This window comes from Mauremys reevesii, linkage group 6 (genome assembly GCF_016161935.1).
Source record: "Mauremys reevesii isolate NIE-2019 linkage group 6, ASM1616193v1, whole genome shotgun sequence".
NCBI classification, from domain to species: Eukaryota; Metazoa; Chordata; order Testudines; family Geoemydidae; genus Mauremys; species Mauremys reevesii.
Genome location: NC_052628.1, coordinates 21057767 through 21077837, shown reverse-complemented (window position 1 = coordinate 21077837; position 20071 = coordinate 21057767). Strand labels below are relative to the sequence as shown.

Sequence of the window (20071 nt, the reverse complement as noted above, 5' to 3'; positions counted from 1 at the left end):
CGGCCCCTGAGTGCCCCCCTCAGCCCATCCAACCCCCTCTCTCCTTCCTGACTGCCCCCAGGACCCCTGCCCCCATTCAACCCCCCTGTTCCCCGCCCTCTGACCACCCCGACCCCTATCCACCCCCACACCCTGCCCCCTTACTGCGCTGTCTGGAGCACCGGAGGCTGGCAGCGCGGCTCACCAGGACAGGCAGCCACGCCTCCCGGCTGGAGCCGGCCATGCCACCGCGCAGCACAGAGCACTGGGTCAGGCAGCAAGAGCTCACAGCCCCGCCACCCAGAGCATTGCACCGGCGGCGGGGCAAGCCGAGGCTGCAGGGGAGGGCCCGGGGACTAGCCTCCCGGGGCAGGAGCTCAGGGGCCGGTCAGGAAGGTCCCGCGGGCTGTAGTTTGCCCACCTCTGGGTTAGGGCAATGGCCTTACACATATTTTCAGAGCACCATTCCGCCTTTGTTTTCCCCTTTACAACAAGGCCTTCCTGTGAAATTGACATGTAAGAGACTGCTTTAATCCTTCAAATGGCTTCTCAACCAGCACGGTCAATGCCAACCCGGTGATGAATGTCATCAGACAGTGTCCGAAAAACAGGTAGAGCTACAGGGAAAAGCACAGGATTGGTTAGAAGGGTTTCATATGTGGGTTCAAAACTTTAATTTTCCCTTTGTTTTTTATGCAGATTATTAGTTCATTGTAGCCAGGGGATGCATTAAATCAGTAATAAAATATCAACTGTGTTCAGCATGTACCTTAATCACTATAAAACTGAAGAACAAAATATCTAGAGCAGGGGTGGCCAAACGTACTTACTCTCTGAACCACATACAACAATCTTCAGAAGTTTGAGTATTGGGGGTGTGTCTGCTGGGGCTTGGGGCTTCAGCCCCGTGGGGAGAGGGGTCTCAAAGCCCCGATGCCCACCACCCTGCTGCAGGCAGAAGCCGTGAGATCTCCCCCCCCGCCCCGAGTCTGATAGGTGGATAATCGGGGAGGGGCTCCACGAGCCACATTTTAACTGTAAAAGCGCTGTGGTTTGGCCACCCTTGGCTACAGCAATGCAGGAAAACACATTGGGCCTGATTCTTCTCTCACACCTTTGTAATTCACATGTAACACCTTTGAAGTGAATGCTCTTTCACCAGGTTCATACTGGCATAAGAAGAAAACAAGCCTTATCTATGAACCAAATGATAATAGCTCTTAGCCGACAGAATGTGCTGTCACAATGAGCACTAATGTATTAGAAACAAAGTCTGCTATAAAAATAATGTAATTTTCAACAGCAGCTCAAAGATTTAATAAAAAGACAAATGATAATAAACATTAATCAATCGTGTTTCATTTAACAACGAAAAAACAGATAGTAATATCTCCTGAAAGATCAGATAAGCCCACTCACCATGTTTATGTCTGAGTAGTGCATAAGAGTTTCCTGAAGTCCATTATAAAGTATGATTAACATCGGATGCACCAAATAGCAGGCATAACTAATTTTAGCTAGCAGAGTCCAAATGTCCCATGAAAGCACCCAGTTAGCTAAACCTGTTGGGAATAGAGCAGAATATCTGTTTCACCCAGCACCATACTGGCCCCTCTTTAAAGCCTGCAACAATTTTTACTAGTTTTCTTATCCTTAAAATAATAATTAAAAAAATCCGTGAGAGCTAGACCAAAACTGTACACTTTACAACAAGCACAAAGCAGACTAATTCTCAACGTAGCAATGTGATGGAGTGAATGAAACAAGCTTCCAGAACAATGTGAAGTTGATGCATAGTTGGATTTCAATTTTATGGATTGTTTCATGAGAAAATAAGAAATGTTTAACTTTATTTTCTATTTATTTGAATGCATATATTTTTGAAGATTGTCTTAGACTTTTGGGGGGGGGGCTATTCTACAGATTTACAGCCAGATAGCCTCACTTCAGCAGCAAATTCAGGCTTTTATTTAAATTCATCACAGCCCTCTTTTGTATGTTGGGTGTTTGTCCATACTTCTGTGAAAGGACATATCCAATAATGCCCTGATTCAGCAAAGCATTTAAACACACACTTACACATGTTCTTAAGCCCAATGGACTTGAATGGGGTTGGAGCACATGCTCATGTGCTTTGCTGAATCGGGATGTACTTTAGCAAGGGCTGAAGTACTTTGCTGAATTGGGGGCCTATGAATGGCATTCACTCCATTGCACAAGACCAATGCACCACCTTAGCACCATTTAAAAATTCTAGCTATGCTTTTTTAGAGACAGACACAGCCAAAGCAGTTAAAACTTGAACGTTGGCTTCCCAGTGAGGACTGGTTCCTATCAAGGGCTGGTGTTTGAGGGTGGGAGTTTAAAAAATGAGCTCATATGCAATGGCCATGTGCTACAATATTTACCAGAGCTTTATAAAGCTCTGTCCTCTCTGTGACATCACTTTCTCCATATCCGGCCTGAGCAGGGTGCTAGGCAGGAACAGGAACTGATGCCGGGACAGTTTGCATGAGAGGGATGAAACACACAGAAAAATCCTCCAGGTATATTCATCAGCGAAAGGAGAAATCATAGGTGTGAAAAAAATCACGTGGAACTCATAATTTTAGGGTGTCTCAGTTTTCCTACATTCTGCAAACTTCTGCAGATTCTACCTTTTCATTTAAAAAAAGAAATAGGAATTTCACTTTCCCCCTTGCTGTGAACAGTAAGCTCTTGGATAAATGAATTTGTTTCAGTGCAGCTTCTCTGCACTACAGCAAACCACAGTTTGGGACTATTTTTCTCTAGCTCCACTGCTACGTCAACATTTCTAACCCTGTTTGCTCTGACACTGACAATTCCTGCACTTTGGTTATTCAACTAAAAAGTGTTCCACTGAGGCGGGAAGACAAATCCTATAACACACGGGGGCAGAGCCTCAGCTGGTGTCAATCAGTAGATCTCTATTGAACCCAAAGGACCCAGGCTGATTTATATCAGCCGCGGATCAAGTAAATACAGTGTATAGTCTATTGTTTCTTCCATCTACATCCTTCCCATTGTTTCTCTCTTTCCCCTCCATCATGCCATCCCCGTGTCCACTCTTCTTCCACGTCTCTCTCTCCCTTACCTTGTCTCTCTCTTTGTGCATCCTCTGGCCCCTACCTTTCCTCTCACCTCTCTCTGACTGCAAGTGCCACCAGAGCGGCCAAACTAGATGCCTTGCCACCTGTTCTGCATGGATGTGCTTCTGCTCCTTGCTGAATCCAGGTGAGCTGCCTCTGCTTAGTGGGACAGTGTGCCAGAAGAAAGGACAGTGACATCTGAAGAGTGGGAGCCCCACCACAGCCCCCACATCTCCAGGGCCCACACCAGCAAAGCAAAGAGACAAGCACGATGCATGAAGAAATACTGCCGCTCTTTGAACTAAGTTCAACATTTGGGAATGTCCAGAGCTGATCCCATCTGATACTCTTGTAGTATTGGGACGGTAGAAATGGTGTGAGAGCACATGCAGTTTTATGAGTAGGTCATAGGACCAAATCTGGGCCCAGGTTAAGGGCCCTTTGTGCCCCTTCAGAAGCACAAAGGCTATGCAGAGTTGACTCAAACAGGCAGCTCAGGATTCCTCCGGTGGAGGGGAATCCTTGGATGGCATAAATGTGGTCGAGCTGGGTTCATGCCTCCCACTTTGCCTCTCTCAGCACAGGAGGCAGAAGAGGGTTTGTGGGCAGGGCTGGTATTCACACTGCTCTACCCAATCCTTGACCAGCAGATTGATTGCTACGGACTGCTCCACTCAGAGTAATGTAGCAAATCTTAGGCTGCCCTAAGTTATACCAGAAGACAAAATGACACCTGGTAGCCCCAGGATCAGGGAAATGGAGAGATGGTAGAAAGCCAACTTTCTCCCTTCCCCTTCAGCTGTGCCAGTGTGAGCTTAGCCCATATTCGCCCCTGCACTAATTCCTATTTGCTATGTGCTCCTCCTCCTCCTCCGTAGCAGAGGATCTGGGCTGTGTAATGCACTGACAAAACAAACCAGCAGTAAGAGCACGTGCAGGTGAGCTGGACCATTGTTTAAGCCAGTCGGTTTTAAAGAATGGATTTACAGCCAAATCTGGTCACTAACGGTCAGGTACCTCCATAGCCTTCTTGACATGCAAAAATGATCCAACCAATTGCTGCAGCCCACAGGGTCCGGTGAAGTGCTTGATAAATTACAGCAGCAGGGGAATAGGAGTTCACGGAGTCTTCTATGGTATATGCCAAAGAGACTACCGCTAGCATGGCAAGCATTGCACAAAGCCACCCCAGAGAAGCCTGCACCTGTAGAGATGAAGAACAACATGCTTTGAAACAAATATTCTTAGTGAACTCTTTCAATAGCTCTGAATGAGCTCTTCCTTTTCATCTAACTGTCTCCCCCAGCTGCAGTTCAGTGCTTTATCCTCGTGCACCGTGTTACCTTTCTACCCTTTATTTCCCAGCTGGCAAGTTTCAACCTTGTCATGATGCCTGATGTGACTGCTGTACCTCTGGGTACCTCGCTCTCTCTTTCTACCTCTTCCCTGCTGCCTTCCCATTTAGTGGTCTGCCTTCTTCATTCTCGGTCATAAGCTTCCTCTTCACATGCACTAGAGTGCATCAGCCTCTCTTGTCAGATCACAGCCACTGCTCCTCTTGATATTGAAGTGGAGCTTCACCCCAGCTCATCGATGACATTTTCACATTGGTCTAAAAGAAATCCCAACCACCACATAATATTGACAATCAAGGGGATTGTCTCAAGTCCCATGTGTGCCAAGCACTCCCTGGGACAAAAAGACTACCTCAGGAAGAGACACGTAGTCATTGGTTCATCCCAATAGAATTGTTTATTAATGTGATTTCCTGATCAGCCATGCTTATTACTTTGTCTTCCTCCTCCTCTTTATAGAGAGTGTTGTCTGACTCATTCCCTGCTTGTTTCATTATCCTTTGTCCTCACCCTGGAACATATACTCCTTTGCCATTTGATGGAAATGCAACTCACTGGTGGTTCATTGTTTCCTTACAATCTCAGAGCAAAACCTTCAGTCTTCACTAGGACTTTCTGCCAGAGTGGGTCATGAGTGAGGACTGCGGGATTTGGCAGCTCAGTCAAACAAAGTGAGCTGGTAAGTTCAGTTCTTTTACAACAATGATGCTAGTTTGCCTCACAGAGCTAATTTGTTCATCACATGGCACCAGTATATTTATAATCACTTTTCTCCAAGAGAAATAGCAAATTCCTTCCATTGCACAGTCTGGTCTATTGTTTTTTAAAACACCTGGAGACAAAACACATAAACATACTGGAGGTCAGTTTGGGGGCTTTACAGTAGTTCCAAACAGCCGGAATAAGCAACTGTACCTAGCTTCTTTGAAAAAGACATCAGTGTGGCCTGGCTTGATTTGAAGGCACTTTTGATGAATCATCTCAAGATGCCTTGCCAGTGTAAAAAGGACTGAAATGGTGGCTGCTCAGTGGTGCCTGCTATTTTAAATGTCTGTCCTGCACTGGGTCATTTGTGTTGCACTGCAGCATGACAGTCGTATTCTAACTGGGGCCCTCCACAAAATCAAGATGTGCATCTCATAAGGCTATTACCATTGTGTAAAAATGGCAGTAGGTAAATAAAACCAGTATTCACAAAGTTCTTCACCAGATCTTAAGAATGCCCAATAATAGGATGACTAAACCAGTGGGTCTCAGCCTTTCCAGACTACTGTATCTCTATCAGGAGTCTGATTTGTCTTGCGTACCTCCAAGTTTCACCTCACTTAAAAACTACTTACATACAAAATCAGACATAAAAATACAAAAGTGTCACAGCACACTGTTACTGGAAAATTGCTGACTTTCTCATTTTTACCATCTAATTATAAAATACATCAATTGGAATATAAATATTGTACTTACATTTCCGTGTACAGTATATAGAGCAGTATAAATAAGTCATTGTCTGTATGAAATTTTAGTTTGCATTGACTTTGCTAGTGCTTTTTATGTAGCCTGTTGTAAAACAAGGCAAATATCTAGATGAGTTCCAGGTACCCCCTGGAAGACCTCTGCACATCCCTGGTTGAGAACCACTGGTCTAAACAACCATTTCTTTCCAGGGCAAGAGACAGAGAGGACAACCTAAAGGTACATGCCATAGTACAATAATGGCTGCAGTGGCATTATTACATCTGAATATAAAAGAGCTGTGCAAATGAGCCCAGGATAGGGATGATTGGCCCTGTTTGACTTCTGCCTGATGGTGTGGGAAAGATGATTGATGATGATGATTCACAAAGTAACTTTTAGCTGTTACTGGTAGACATGGTTAGATTCAGAAAGCCTAGATTTTTCTGGGGGGAGGAATCCGGACAACTACTGGAGAATGCAGCCACTTATTTTAGCCTCAACTCAGCAAGGTACTTAAGCGCTCACCTAACATGAGTTCACGCGTAGTTTCACTGAAGTAAAACACTAGGTATACGTTTAAGTACCGTGCTGAATCGGGGCCTTCTCTAGCAGTGCACTTTGCATGCAGCTCATTATACCTATGCCCCAGAGGGAGTTGATGATTAAACCATAAGAAAACTCATATCAACATCAGGCTTTACAGTCTTTTTAGAGACCCAAAGGCGCCAACTCCATGGGTGCTCAGCCACCGGGAGAAAAAATAGTGGGTGATCAGCACCCAGGAGCCAGAGCTTGAGTGTGGAATGTGATGAGTTCTTGGGGCAGGGAGTTCGTTTATAAACAGAGGCAGGGTTATTAAGATAACAAAAGGCTTCTCATTACATTAAATTAAGCATCGTTAGATAATCCTGAAAGCATTCCCAGGCACTCCAGTTAAGATAGGAAACAAAGAGTAGGAATAAATGGTCCATTTTCAGAATGGAGAGAAGTAAATAGTGGGGGTCCCGGAGTGGCTTGTGCTGTTGAACATATTCATAAATGATCTGCAAAAAGGGGTAAACAGTGAGGTGACAAAGTTTGCAGATGATACAAAATTACTCAAGATAGTTAAGTCCAGAACAAACTACAAAGAGTTACACAAAGGGATCTCACAAAACTGAGTGTGTGTGCAACAAAATGGCAGATGAAATTCAATGTTAAATGCAAAGTAATGCACATGGCAAAATATAATCCCAACTATACATACAAAATGATGGGGCCTTAATTAGCTGTTACCCATCAAGGAAAAGATCTTGGAGTCATTTGCAGGAATCCTTCTCACTGTGCCTGTATCATCCTGAGCTCATTCTCCAGCTTCAGAAGACTTAAAAATTATCTCTAGTCATCAATGGGACAGACGCAACTGAATAATGTAGCTGTCCTTAACATGCGTCAAGACCATACCAGGAAACTAGATGTAAATAAGATTGCTGACAGTGAGGCATAATGTCTTTAAACTGGGATGTTAGTGAAGACAGCTTGTAGGTGATTGCAAGAATTTTAATATACTGTAATTCATGATAATCTAATTATGTAGTTCATAACAATTGAATGATTATTAAAATATTAAAGATACAAGTGACAGACACCTTCAGTAACTAGAATATGAAAGAAGTGTATAAATATGCTGAAAATAGCCTCAGCCCAAAACTGGCAGAGTGTCCCCCCCACCCAAACACACAAACCTCTTCAAAAGCACCTACTGGCAAAAGCAAAAGTCAGCGCCTATGTAGAGACTGCATCCATGTACCTTGTTTCTGAGGATTTGTGCTTGTTGGTGATACATGAAAAGCTCCAGAAGGACACCAACTAGAAATGGACCATATCGACAGTAAGGTTTTGTATAGTATTCTGTGAAATACATCACTGTGGACATTTCCCTAAAAGTAAATAGGAAAGTATTATGCTGAAGTTCTGAGTGAACAGTAAGATAGTTAACTATTGTTCATAAAGAGGCCAACCTTAGTGCATCTATTCTTAAATTGTGGTTCTCCAACCATAACTGCTGCAAAAATGGCACCATCTTATTCAACAGCTCTGCCCTGTATTCAGAGCTGTATGTGTTTGTTTTAGGGACAAATATAAATGTTTACTACTTGCTACTCCTTTAAGCAATGCAGGGGCACACAGCATTGGGAGAGCGAATGAGATCCTTTTTTATTTGCTGGTTTTTAATCTTAACAATTTCTCCCCCACCCTCACCCCATAAAAATGGAACTAAGCATCGGAATGGGCTCAGCACTGAAACCATTCCAAACAGTGTATGGTTGTTACTGGAGCTGCTCAAAGTTTTTCAAATGAAAACCAGCTTTTATTTCAAAAATCAGGAATTTCACAATTTTTAATTTTTTCCCGATTAAATTGGAAAATGAAATGTTACTCATTGTTTTTTCTTTCCCCCTTTTTTCCTCCCTTCCTTCTTTTCAATGGCATTTTATCAGGAGTTTTGTGATATTTGGTTTTTCTGAAAGCCCCAGCTCCTGGAGGTATGCGATTAAGAAAAAAATCTCAGCTTTCATTAATAAAAAAGTAAGTTTCTTGCCCTCATGGTTGCAGAGTAGAGCTTGAACAAGTGAACCCTAAAAAAAACCTCAAAAACCAGAAGGCAAAATAAAAGAACCCCAAATTTGTTTACAAAAAACCCACCACACTTTATGATTTTTAAGGCAATCTGATCCTTTTTTGGGGAAAAGGGGGAGAGCCTGAGTCATGATTTTTGAATGCTTATGGTTGGCAATACCATTTCTTCTTCAACTTAAAGAATCATAGAAATGTAGGGCTAGAAGGTACCTCAAGATGTTACCTAGTCCTTCACTCATGCTGAGTCAGAATTAAGTACACCTAGACCATCACTGACAGGTGTTTGTCCAACCTCTTCTTAAAAGCCTCCAATGTCAGGCATTCCACAACCTCCCTAGGAGATCTGTTCCAGTGCTTAACCTTCCTTATAATTAGAAAGTTTTTCCTAATATCTAACCAAATCTCCCTTTCTGCAAACTAAGCCACAGTACTCCAGCTGAGGCCTCACCAGTTCCAAGCAGAGCAGAACAACTACTGTGGCTTACATACAACACTCTGTTAATACAACTGTCCCAAGCCCAGGCTGTGCCTCCGTTTCCTCTTTTGGCTGTATAAATCAGTCCCAGGTCAGACTTACTCAACAATAACCCCTTGTTCAGGGAGTCTGTGTCTTTGACAGCACTCTTGATCTTCCTACTTCCTTCCCAGGAGCCAGGCTCAAATTGTAGGCCTCTCTGATCTAGAGGCAGTCACCAGCTCTCTTCCTGAAGCTTACTGACAGAAGCGCTCAATTGTCTCACTTCCCAAGGGACTCTGACAGTTTTCTTGGGGCTTTTACTGTCAACTCTAAACCCTCATACATGGCTGGTCTACATAGAGGCCTAATCCACCTCCTGTGAGTTCCTCCAGCCTGCAAGAGCCACAGGGCATCTCTATATTCTCCTCTTTGTATTGTTCTATCTTTCTAACTCAGCTGCTCCATTTCTAATTAGCTAAATGATCACCACCTGGAGCACCTGATTGCTCCCAGGTATTCCCCAGAGGGGCATCATGGGCCAGTTAGGCCCTAATCCTTCCTGAAGAGCCACTGATCCCATGACAATAATCCAGAATGACATTTACTTTTTCGCAATTGCATCCCAGTGTCGACTCATTCAATTTGTGATTGCTATAACCCCTAACTCCTTTTCTGCAGTACTGATGCCTAGTTGATTATTCCCCATTTTGTATTTGTACATTTGATTTTTCCTTCCGAAGTCCTGTACTTTGCACTCGTCTTTCTTAGAATTTGATTCATTATCAAACACTTTCAAAATTAATGCATACCTGAAAAGAATGATTTTTCCTTTTACAAAATGTCAATACGTTTTGTTTCTAAAACCTAAAGAGGACAAACAGAGTCTAGAGAGGTTAAATACCTTAGTCTGAATGCTCTTTGGCTCAGACTGCTTTGGGTGAATATTGCTTTTTTATTAAAATAATGTATTTTGTTTATTCAGATTTAAATACTAACTAAAAAGTTGTCTATCCAAGCTTTAAATTCTCAGACACCCCATTAACAATACAGTTAATAAAATTATGTAGTGCTGTAATGCTGGCCTAGAAAGTTAAGATAATAGGAAGGACTACACTTACTTAATTGTGATTGAACCTTTGTGTTAGGAAGAAGAAGGGAGAAGCTGCTGTTGAGTTGGCCATGCCTGGCTTCAACCAGGTATTTGAAAAAATGTATTAAAACTGAAGACTTGTATATATTGGAAATTTCTCTCTTACTGTTATGACTTTACAGAAATCATCCTTTGAATAGCTATTCATCCTGAGTATCAACATTGTGGCTGAAGAGCTATTGAAAAACTAAGTTCCATATTAACCTAGTAGTAAGAGATGAAGAGTATTTGTAGACCCCTTACCTCATATCTGAAGGAGATGCAACAGGAAGTCTGAACAATGATGACAGCAAGGCTGTAACAGTGAAAGATGCCAGGAACAGAGTGGTTCCTAAGATAATCAACCCACATTTGCTTCTACAAGTAAAATGTAAAGAAAAACATTTTTAACATTCAATTTTCTGATCTCTTTGCAAACATTTCTTTCATCCTGTAATTTTATTCCATTTGTTCCTTTTCTGGAGTCTCAAAATAATTTCTTCTAATTGTGGCACACAATCACTTTAGTGATCCATTGTAAAATCTTGGTGTATTTCATTGTAAATGTCATGAGATCTGATTATTAATGCCACAACTGTGCAATTATAAGACCCTGATGCATTACAATACTTACCCATGTGCTTTAAAGGGACACACTTTTCTCCATCATTGATTGAGGGTCATATTGTTTGTCGCTGTTCAATTTATTTACTTGATTAAAAACATCTTCAGAACATGGTATCAATGATAAAAAATTGGGGGTTTATAGCTATATGACAGTTGAACAGACAGATACTAATATTTATTGTTAACATATAAAACCAAAGCTGAACTGAGAGGCCAGTGAGACTGAATCAGATCCAGAGTGAGTCTTCCGATCAGCCAGAAAACTCAGTGGGAGTCACATCTCTGAAAATCAGGCCAAAAGTTTGTCAAGATGTGTACCCAAAACCACTTATGAAAATTTGACTGCAGCCCTATCACATGCTATAGGGCCTAGCAGAATAGATAATGTCAAGGTGAGAGTCTCACCTGGAGGATCTGATCATTGCTTGCACTTCAACAAAGCGATAATGGAAAGCATCTAGCTTTTACTCAGTTCTCTTGAGACAGACCCTTCTGTGAGATGTTCACAGCAATCTTAAATCAACAATTCATCATATTCCTTAAGACTTTTCAGAAACCATATACAATTGAAGCTTATTATATTGTGTTCTTTGGGGGAAAATAGAGAAGCCAAAAAAAAAAAAAAAGAGGCAGAGAGATGTGTAGTATCTGAAGCATTGTTCAAAGCATACAGAATTTGAAATTTGACAAGAGACACAGGACCGCTGGTATTTAGAATTAGCATGTTTGATCTCAGGGTATTGATTTCTCAATGAACAACAGGAGGTGTTTTTGAACACACACACAAATACAAAGTAAGGATGAAATACTGGCCCCATTATACTCAATCGCAAAACTTCCTTTGACTTCAGTGGGGCCAGGATTTTACCCTAAATTTCTAGGGCAGTATATATACTTAAGGGGGAATCGGGTGATATTTATTTTAGCCACTCCTGATCTGCAGACAACAGGCCAGATTTGTCTGAATGCAGCCTGGACAGAGCTTGGGGAGACTATCTCTTGGGTATTCCTGATGTTAAGATTAAAAACGCAAAAGCAAACAAAATGTTTAAAATACCTTTCTGGCCTTTTTATGCATCATCATGAATCAAAAAAGGAGATCAGTCCAATTTTAAAAAAATTCCATTAGAAATCATCTCTAAGGACACATCTTTATGCGACATAGCCATTAGCAGGGGCGGCTCTAGACATTTCGCCACCCCAAGCACGGGGCATGCTGCGGGGGCGCTCTGCCGGTCGCCGGTCCCACAGGTCTGGTGGACCTCCCATAGGTGTGCCTGCGGAGGGTCCGCTGGTCCCGCGGCTCCACCGAAGCTGCAGGACCAGCGGACCCTCCGCAGGCATGCCTGCGGGAGGTCCACCGGAGCCGTGGGACCAGCGGACCCTCTGCAGGCATGCCGCCGAAGGCGGCTTGCCTGCCACCCTCCCGGCAACCGGCAGAGCACCCCCGCGGCATGCCGCCCCAAGCACACGCTTGGCGTGTTGGGGCCTGGAACCACCCCTGGCCATTAGAGAGATGTGGTGGGTGAGGTAATATCTTTTACTGGACCAACTTCTGGTGGTGAGAGAAACAAGCTTTTGAGCTACACAGAGCTCTTCTTCTTGACTTGAAGAATAAAAGATATTACCTCACCCATCTTGTCTCGCTAATATCCTGAGACCAACATGGCTACAACTACATATGACAGCCACTGACACAGAACATCTGCAGAAAATACTTGGCCAGTAACAGTCAACCCTTCAGTTCCTAGCAGTTGTAGTGGCATAATCTTGGAATAACAGATTATCCAGCAGCAACAGTAATGGATGGGCCACTCCTGCAATGACAGCACACAAGCAGACTGCTGTGCCATATGAAGCCCATTTGACTTCAGAACCTATCTATATGTTATCTAAGTGCAAAATACTATTATTTTTGCTATTAATAAAAATGTTTGCAGACTGTCTGTCTGTATGAAACCTCTTTCCATACTTTTTTCAGTATCAGTTCTCTGCACATACAACTTGCATACCTCATGCATCCACTTGACTGAAAAAAAATACCCTTGCAAAATATTCAAAGCCTAAATCCAGTATGTCAAAAGAGAGGCATATAACTTTCCCCTGTATACAGCACTCGTAAAGTGCCTTTTAATGAACTGAGACTCTCCACTGGAAAAATATGCCAAGTCTAATGTGCCATTTTTACGGTAAACAATCTCACTTTCAAAGAATACTCACCTAGCGTATAAAAAGATCACCAAAGGTGTTGTGAGATAGAACTGGAAATCATTAGCAAGATACCATGTCCATCCATTGCACTGAAAATAAAAGTGTTCAAGCTTTTATCACACTCTGGGTTATTACAAAAAATGATTTCCCACCAAACAGCTTTCTGACCTAGTTTTGACATTAGTGTCCACTGAAGTAAACAGGAAGCCATGTTTCATGCAGAGCACAATTCTTGGGTTTGCTTAGTTCTTCAAGAAGTTCAGCCTCCTCTTTTAGGGCTGGTCTACACTACCACGCAGGGTTGATCTAAGTTACGCAACATCAGTACATGAATAGCGTAGCTGAAGTCAACGTACTTAGATCTACTTACCGCGGTGTCTTCACTTCGGTAAAGTGACAGCTGACGCTCTCCCGTCGACTCCGCTTGCACTCCTCGTTCTGGTAGAGTACCAGAGTCGACGGGAGAGCGGTCAGCGGTCGATAAATAGACCCCTGCTGGATCGATCCTTGCCCTAATTATTAGACTAATAATTAGACTCCCTAATAAAGGGATGAGATAGATCATTCCAGAGAGATCACATGTACAGCTTTGTTTAGGCCTACAAAGAAAATAACTTTTAAAGGGAGTAACTTGTGCATGCATGCAGAGTGGGATTAGAGAAGCAATGAGTTTGTAGCCCCTCCTTTAGAGAGAGGCTAGACCCCAAAAGCATCTAAAGCTTGTGCCTTGCACCCTGCTCCAGGCCCATAGGGAGGTCAAGTCCTACAAGGTTCCAGTTCCAATACTGATATGCATGCAAGGCCTTCTCACTGTCCTCTGACCAGGCTATCTTGAAGATCACCTTTCCATCAATAATCCATCAAAACCTTGAGGACATGAAAACACTCAGGGTATGTCTATACTACACTCTCAGCCTGGGCTGTGGCTCAGCTTTTCACCCAACCACCACTTCAGTCCACACACAAATCAGTCTGGCTCAGGTCAGCAAGCACTTGGGACTTGGGTCCTAGAACCCTGCTAGGGGAGTGAGTCAGAGCCCAAGTTTCGCTGTAGCTGTGGCCCAGGCCCAAGCCCTGTAATTTTGCAGTCTGGCTGCAAGTCAAGCTGCAGGATTTAAGGATTCTGGGCACTGAAACTCCCTGTTGGACAAGATCAAAATGAGACATGTTCATATGGTGACCAGACAGTAAGTGTGAAAAATTGGGACGGGGGTGGGGGGTAATAGATACCTATATAAGAAAAAGTCCCAAATAGCAGGACTGTCCCTATAAAATGGGGACATCTGGTCACCTGACATGCTCAGTCTGTTTTCAGAACCGAGTGCAAAACCCACCTTTTTACAGATGTGAAACAGTAACAGACATTGAAGAATGAGGTTGAAAGGAAAGGAGGAGGAGAAAGGAAACATGGTATCAATGATAAAAAATTGGGGGGGTTATAGCTATGTAACTGAGGACTTTATCATAACCTTAATTCTGGCATTTCCTAACTTGTGTGGGCTTGATATTGCAACCGTAACATTCTTTTAACTGAGGGGTGTTTGTTTTTGATGCAATAGTATCATAAGTGAGTATGACCCATGACAGACAAATAAGAACATGAGGTCTTAAATTTACCATCTACGATGAGCAGATAACAAAATGACAAGAAACCAGGAAGAGAAGAAAGCAGTGGAGAGAGAACAGTAAATAATGGGAAGGAAATTTAGTTGTTAGGAGACTGATGTTTTCCAAGGAATGTAGCTCAGATATATTTCTTGGGGGCAGGGACCTGTGTTTGTACAGTGCCTAGCACAAAGGGGGTCCTGATCCATAACTGAGGCTCCTACGGGCTACCATAATTAATAAATAAAATAAAATAATAAGAATAATTAATACATTTCAAGGTACAGTTTTTTCCATTATTGCTAATATGGAGAGGTGTCAGAGTGGGAGTAGATAACATGGGAGTGTGATTGGGGTAGAAAGCCAGCCAAAAAAAGAAAGAGTTTGGAGGAGAACTTTTGAGGAGGGGAAGGCCCTTTGGTACATGAAAAGAGGAAATGGCAGAAATCGAGAGCAAGCGACTGTTCTTAAGAGATTTCCAGGCTAGGTTTGCAGATTCAAGAGATTTGGATAAACTTTGACAAGGCATCCACAGTTTTGGTTGCCTTTCTGAATTACACACAAACGCCAACCTCCTGTTCACCCCTTGGTAGCTGACCATGCTCTTATAGTGCAAAGTTATGGTCACTAACTGCAAATATAGAGCCAAAGCTTGATGTCTTTACTCAATTTTTACTCTTTACTTAAGTAAAACTCCCTCTGATGTCTTAATCTATCATTCTTCTGTGACGCTGGCAGGCCAAGTGCCTGCTCTTACCCATGCTGCAAGCATTAGCTAAGAACTAACAAACTCAGAGCTGGAGACCAGACCAGTTCACCTGTACGTTAATTTGCTCAAAGTAGCCATTCCTCTTGTAAGAATGGAATTAGTGTTTAGAGTCTATGAAATGCTTGTAAATTGCTGCATGCCTTAATCTCAGTTGTAATGTCTGTATTCCAGGCTATAAGAAAATATGTAAGCTTTGCTTCATAACTTTGAAAATGTTTTCTCTGAACTTGTGAACCCAGGCATGGGAACCATCCTCCCCCTCTTTCCTTCACCTCCTCTCCCCCTGCCCATCCAGAAGGACTGTCAAAGTCAGATGGGCCAGCAAGGTACATCGTAATACAAAGGATTGGTTAACGGCCCTAACGCACCTTGGAAATGTTAAGTGCAAGGACACTTGCCCTGTGGACTTGAAGGCTGAATGAAGGAAATAAAACAAAGGCTATGGTTGCACTGCAGAGTTTTGTCACCAAAAGTTATTAAAGCGCTTTAATTAAACTGCTGTTGCATGTCCACACTAGCTCCTTGTGTCAGCGGAGTGCATCCACACTAGCAGCTCTTGCATCGACACAGAGAGCAGTGCACTGTGGTAGATATCCCACCGTGCAACTGGCTGCAGGGTGCTTTGAGAAGGGTTTGCAATGCCTCATGGGGCAGTTACAGTGTCACATGATGCAGGTTTCTCAATCCCATTGTTCCATGGGTGTCCTACTAGATTGGCAGCTGCATTTCAGCTGAGATGTGTGTGGTGGTGGTGGGGGAACTGTGTGACAGGGTGCGTGTATGTGTGTGGGGAGAGACAGAAACAGTGTGTGCGTTGGGGCAGCATGTGAGAGAGTGTGTGCGGGGAGTGTGTATGTGAGAGAGACAGAGTGTGTGTTGGGAGAATGTGTGCGTTGGAGGAGAGTGAGTGTATTGGCAAGCTGTCTCCTAAATTCAGACAGCTGCTGGAAGCAACCAGTCCTGAGGCAGGGGGAGGGGGACTTGTTCCTTTTAGCGACAAAACTCTGCAGTGCATAGGTTTCTGGAATTAGGGGTGCTGCAGCACCCCCTGTCTTGACATGGTTTCAATTACAGACAGGGTTTGCAGTTTGGTTCAATGGCTCTCAGCACCCCCACTACACAAATAGTTCCAGCTCCCCTGCTGCAGTGTAGACAAGGCCAAAGCCACAGGAAAATTTTCCAATTCTTTGTGGTTGGAACTGAAGCCAGAGCTCTCCTGGGGTTACCTCCTGGATTTGCCCTGAAAGACAGTTTGAACTGACAGATCACTACAAGTCTGTCACTCTTAGGATTTAGATGGTAATCCAACCCTCTGCTCAAAGCAGGACAAATCCCCAGACAGTTTGATCTGGTGGCAAAAGAGCAATTACTGGGGACAGGCGCTGATGAGGTAAAAATGGCCATTTGTGACAAAAAGCCTTCCACAGTTTTGAAGACAGCAGAAATTGCTGATGAATATATTGAGTGAAAGGCTCATGAAGCTGCAAACTCCAGGGGAAGGGAAATCCTCCTGTTCCCCAGGTTAAGAGGGATGAGGGGGTTTAGGAATAAACCTAAGACCAACTTAATTAAAAAACTGCAAGGGAGCCCAGATTTTAAAACCTCTTACCTAAGAGAAGGCAGGTAGTCTGCCAACACTGTGGGGCTCCTGGCCACGTAAAACTAAATTGCCCAAAACTTAAGGAGCACCCACTTCCCCCACGGGGAGTGCCAATGCTACCACCTTGATCTCAGAGGAAATTGTAGGGGATGACAATGACCTCATTAACTATATTAGGACTGAGTCTTGGGAAGATAGTGAAGAATTTATTAAGAGTGCTAGAGTGAATGGCATTGAATGTGCTGAGTGAAGAGATGAGGCATCTCAAGTCATTTTGATTAAGGAAAGTTTGGTAAGGGATGAGGACAGACTTCCTGGCAAAAAAGTCTAAATGTTTTAGCTTTGGCTGAAGTTTCTGTGACTTGAGGGGGGAGATTTAAGGGTGATGTTATCGTAGGCATCAGAAATTTGCTATTAATAGGTAATAACATTTTAGCCATATCTAAGCAGGCTAGTGTTATAACACAGTCCCAGAGAGAGCATGGATCTGATCTACCTGCTTTGTCCGTGGACAGCAGGGAAGGTGGCAAAGGGGAGAGACGTGCCCTCAGTCTGTTGACGGTTGCAATTTGCCTTCTGAGGGGGAATTTGGAAATCCTTCAGAGTCTGCTCTGAATTTAAGTAAGGACCCAAAAGGAGTTTGTGAAGGCTCAGCAAGCTGACCCATCTCTGGACCAAGAGAGGGTTGCAGCTCAGAATAATGCCCTGCCTGGGGAAGGAAAAGGTAGACACTCACATTTGTGAGCCACTCCAGACAGTCTGACACCACCCAAAGACATCAATGGGAGCTTTGCCTAAGAAAGGACATCAGATTTGACCATGTGTGATTTGTTATAGTAAATCATACCATCAAGTCTGGTATCCTCTAACAATCGTGAATACTCAATGCTCCAGAGGTAACTAACCAGGGCTGCCCAGAGGATTCAGGGGGCCTGGGGCAAAGCAATTTCGAGGGCCCTTTCCATAAAAAAAAGTTGCAATACTGTAGAATACTATATTCTTGTGGGGGCCCCTGTGGGGCCCAGGGCCTGGGGCAAATTGCCCCACTTGCCCCGCCCTCCCCCTCTGGGCAGCCCTGTAACTAACCACAATTCCATAATTCTCCTAGCCAGTAGTAAAATGGGCTTATTTCTTCTTTATGATGTAGTGATCATCCATTAGAGCAAAAGAGGAGATTTGCTTACCACTATCTTAGCAAATATGACTACAATTGCAGTTATTCATCATAAAATTATCCAGCTACAGCGTTCGACTTCTTGTGCTAGTGAATTAAGTTGGCTAAATAAATGATGTGTGAAAAAATATTTTTGTTTAGACTTACTGATTCTGTTACAGAAATGAAATTGTTTAGGAGAAAAAGATTGGACCACCACACCCTTCTGCAGTTATCCAGATGAAATTTGGAGATCTCCCATACCGATCCCCAGGGAATAACAGAGTAAAGCCCAACTAAAAGACATATGGAATACATATGGAGTGGCTGAAGTCTGAAAACACAGGAAGAAGAGAGTTGATTAGGTTTTATAAAGGTTCTTTATCCATGATTTAGGGAGGAGCTGCCACCATTTTTAAGTGATTGCAAAGCAGACTCTGCTATATAATTATATTATTGTATGTTTGTAAATATAATACAATCAAAAGAGATTCATTAAAATGTATACATGGTGGTTGAACTTGTTTGGAATAACTCTGTAATCCCCAAGGTTTTTGCATTTATACTGTGACTCCAAGGACTTTCCAGGTCTCTATCTTATTACCATGGGTGCTGTTAACTTAATGTATAAATGAAAGCCTGTCATGGGGGGTGGGGGTGGATGTAACAGACTTGCCACTGACTTCAGTGGGAGATTTTCTTTCACAAGGAGTACTGAATTGGGTCCTCAACTGTGTTTAGGCCTTGGCACAGGCACTGAGTTGACTGGGAACACAACCCACTCAGCTCCAATGATAAAGCCCTAAAATGCGGTTTTACTAGACCTGCAAGAAAGAAGGGATTTCAGTTTAAAACATGTGCAATAAGTCTATGGGGTGATATGGGGCGAGGAAGCAAGAGGAGCACTTCCCCAGCGCCATCAACATTGTAAAGACCCGCAAGAAAAATTACAGTTGAATTCCGGTAGAGCCCCTGAGTCTCTACTACACCCAAGCTATGCTTGGACATAGTGAAGGATGGCTTCACGGAGCCAGATGTGGCTCTCTGATTCAGAGCTGTGGGGTCCTGTTCTGATTTACACGTCTGCTGCTGATGGTATAAAATCCCTTGCACCATTGGAGGTCTGGGCATAGCCTCTTGTCCCAGTCCCACACTCACATGGCCATTTTCTTTGTCTTATGGTAGGGGGAGTGGTGGCTGATGTACAAGGTGACCATGGTATCTGCACCATCTCTGCACCAGCGCAGAGGGATCCACACCTGGGAATCTTTGGCTGGGTTAAGGCCATGTTGAACAAAATGGCCCTAGCAGAAAGTTCAGGCTACCCAACCACGGGGGGGGGGGGGGGGGGAGGGTTGATCCTGTGAGGTGCTCCACACCCTCAATTCATTGAGCCTGATTTGCATTCATACTCAGGCCCATTTACACCACTCAGGTGTTTACACCCACTTTCAGGGCAAAGAGGCCTCAGTGTAAATGAGAATCAGACCAACTGACTTCATGAAGAATTAAAGGGACATAGCACCTTGCAAAAATCCAGCTAACAACACTTATTTCTGTTGCTACCATTAATATCTCATACTGCAGATAAGCCTTTAAATAATTTTAAAGAAAGGAAGTGAAACATCCTCTATATAAGACTCTAACATCACTTTTTTTCCTTTTGGTTTTACTCTTCTTTTCTTGCTTTTAATTTCTAAACTGGGAACCTTTCTGCCAGACAACTATAAGAGAAAATATTGTTAAACATACCGGGCTAGTCGATTACAAAGATATTTCAGTGTGACTTCCAGGGTGATTCCTTTTTCTGAGTGATGAACCAGGTTTAGAAGTGACCTGGAACTCAACCAGCCACTGGAAACAAATTAATATTATGTTTAATATTTCCCCAACTTTGGAGACTGTCCCTATTAACAGGTTTCTTGTGAAAGTGCTAGGTTAGTAGCACCAGAATAGGCCGTCCTGGGTCCATAGGGGAGATATAAGTTTTGTTCTACTGCCC

General features: G+C 43.3%; 1 protein-coding gene across 1 annotated transcript in view; it reads right to left on the bottom strand.

Moving 5' to 3' along the window:
- Positions 1-327: 327 nt before the first annotated feature.
- LOC120407987 (O-acyltransferase like protein) overlaps positions 328-20071 on the bottom strand; it is a 32862-nt gene continuing 13118 nt past the window's right edge. The window contains exons 8-15 of the mRNA XM_039544421.1: positions 19822-19923; positions 18238-18403; positions 12952-13031; positions 10369-10482; positions 7689-7818; positions 4107-4293; positions 1399-1541; positions 328-596 (exon numbers count right to left, since the gene is read on the bottom strand). Of these exons, the coding sequence (XP_039400355.1) occupies positions 465-596; positions 1399-1541; positions 4107-4293; positions 7689-7818; positions 10369-10482; positions 12952-13031; positions 18238-18403; positions 19822-19923 (1054 nt within the window). The 3' untranslated portion in view covers positions 328-464. The remainder of the gene's footprint in view (positions 597-1398; positions 1542-4106; positions 4294-7688; positions 7819-10368; positions 10483-12951; positions 13032-18237; positions 18404-19821; positions 19924-20071) is intronic.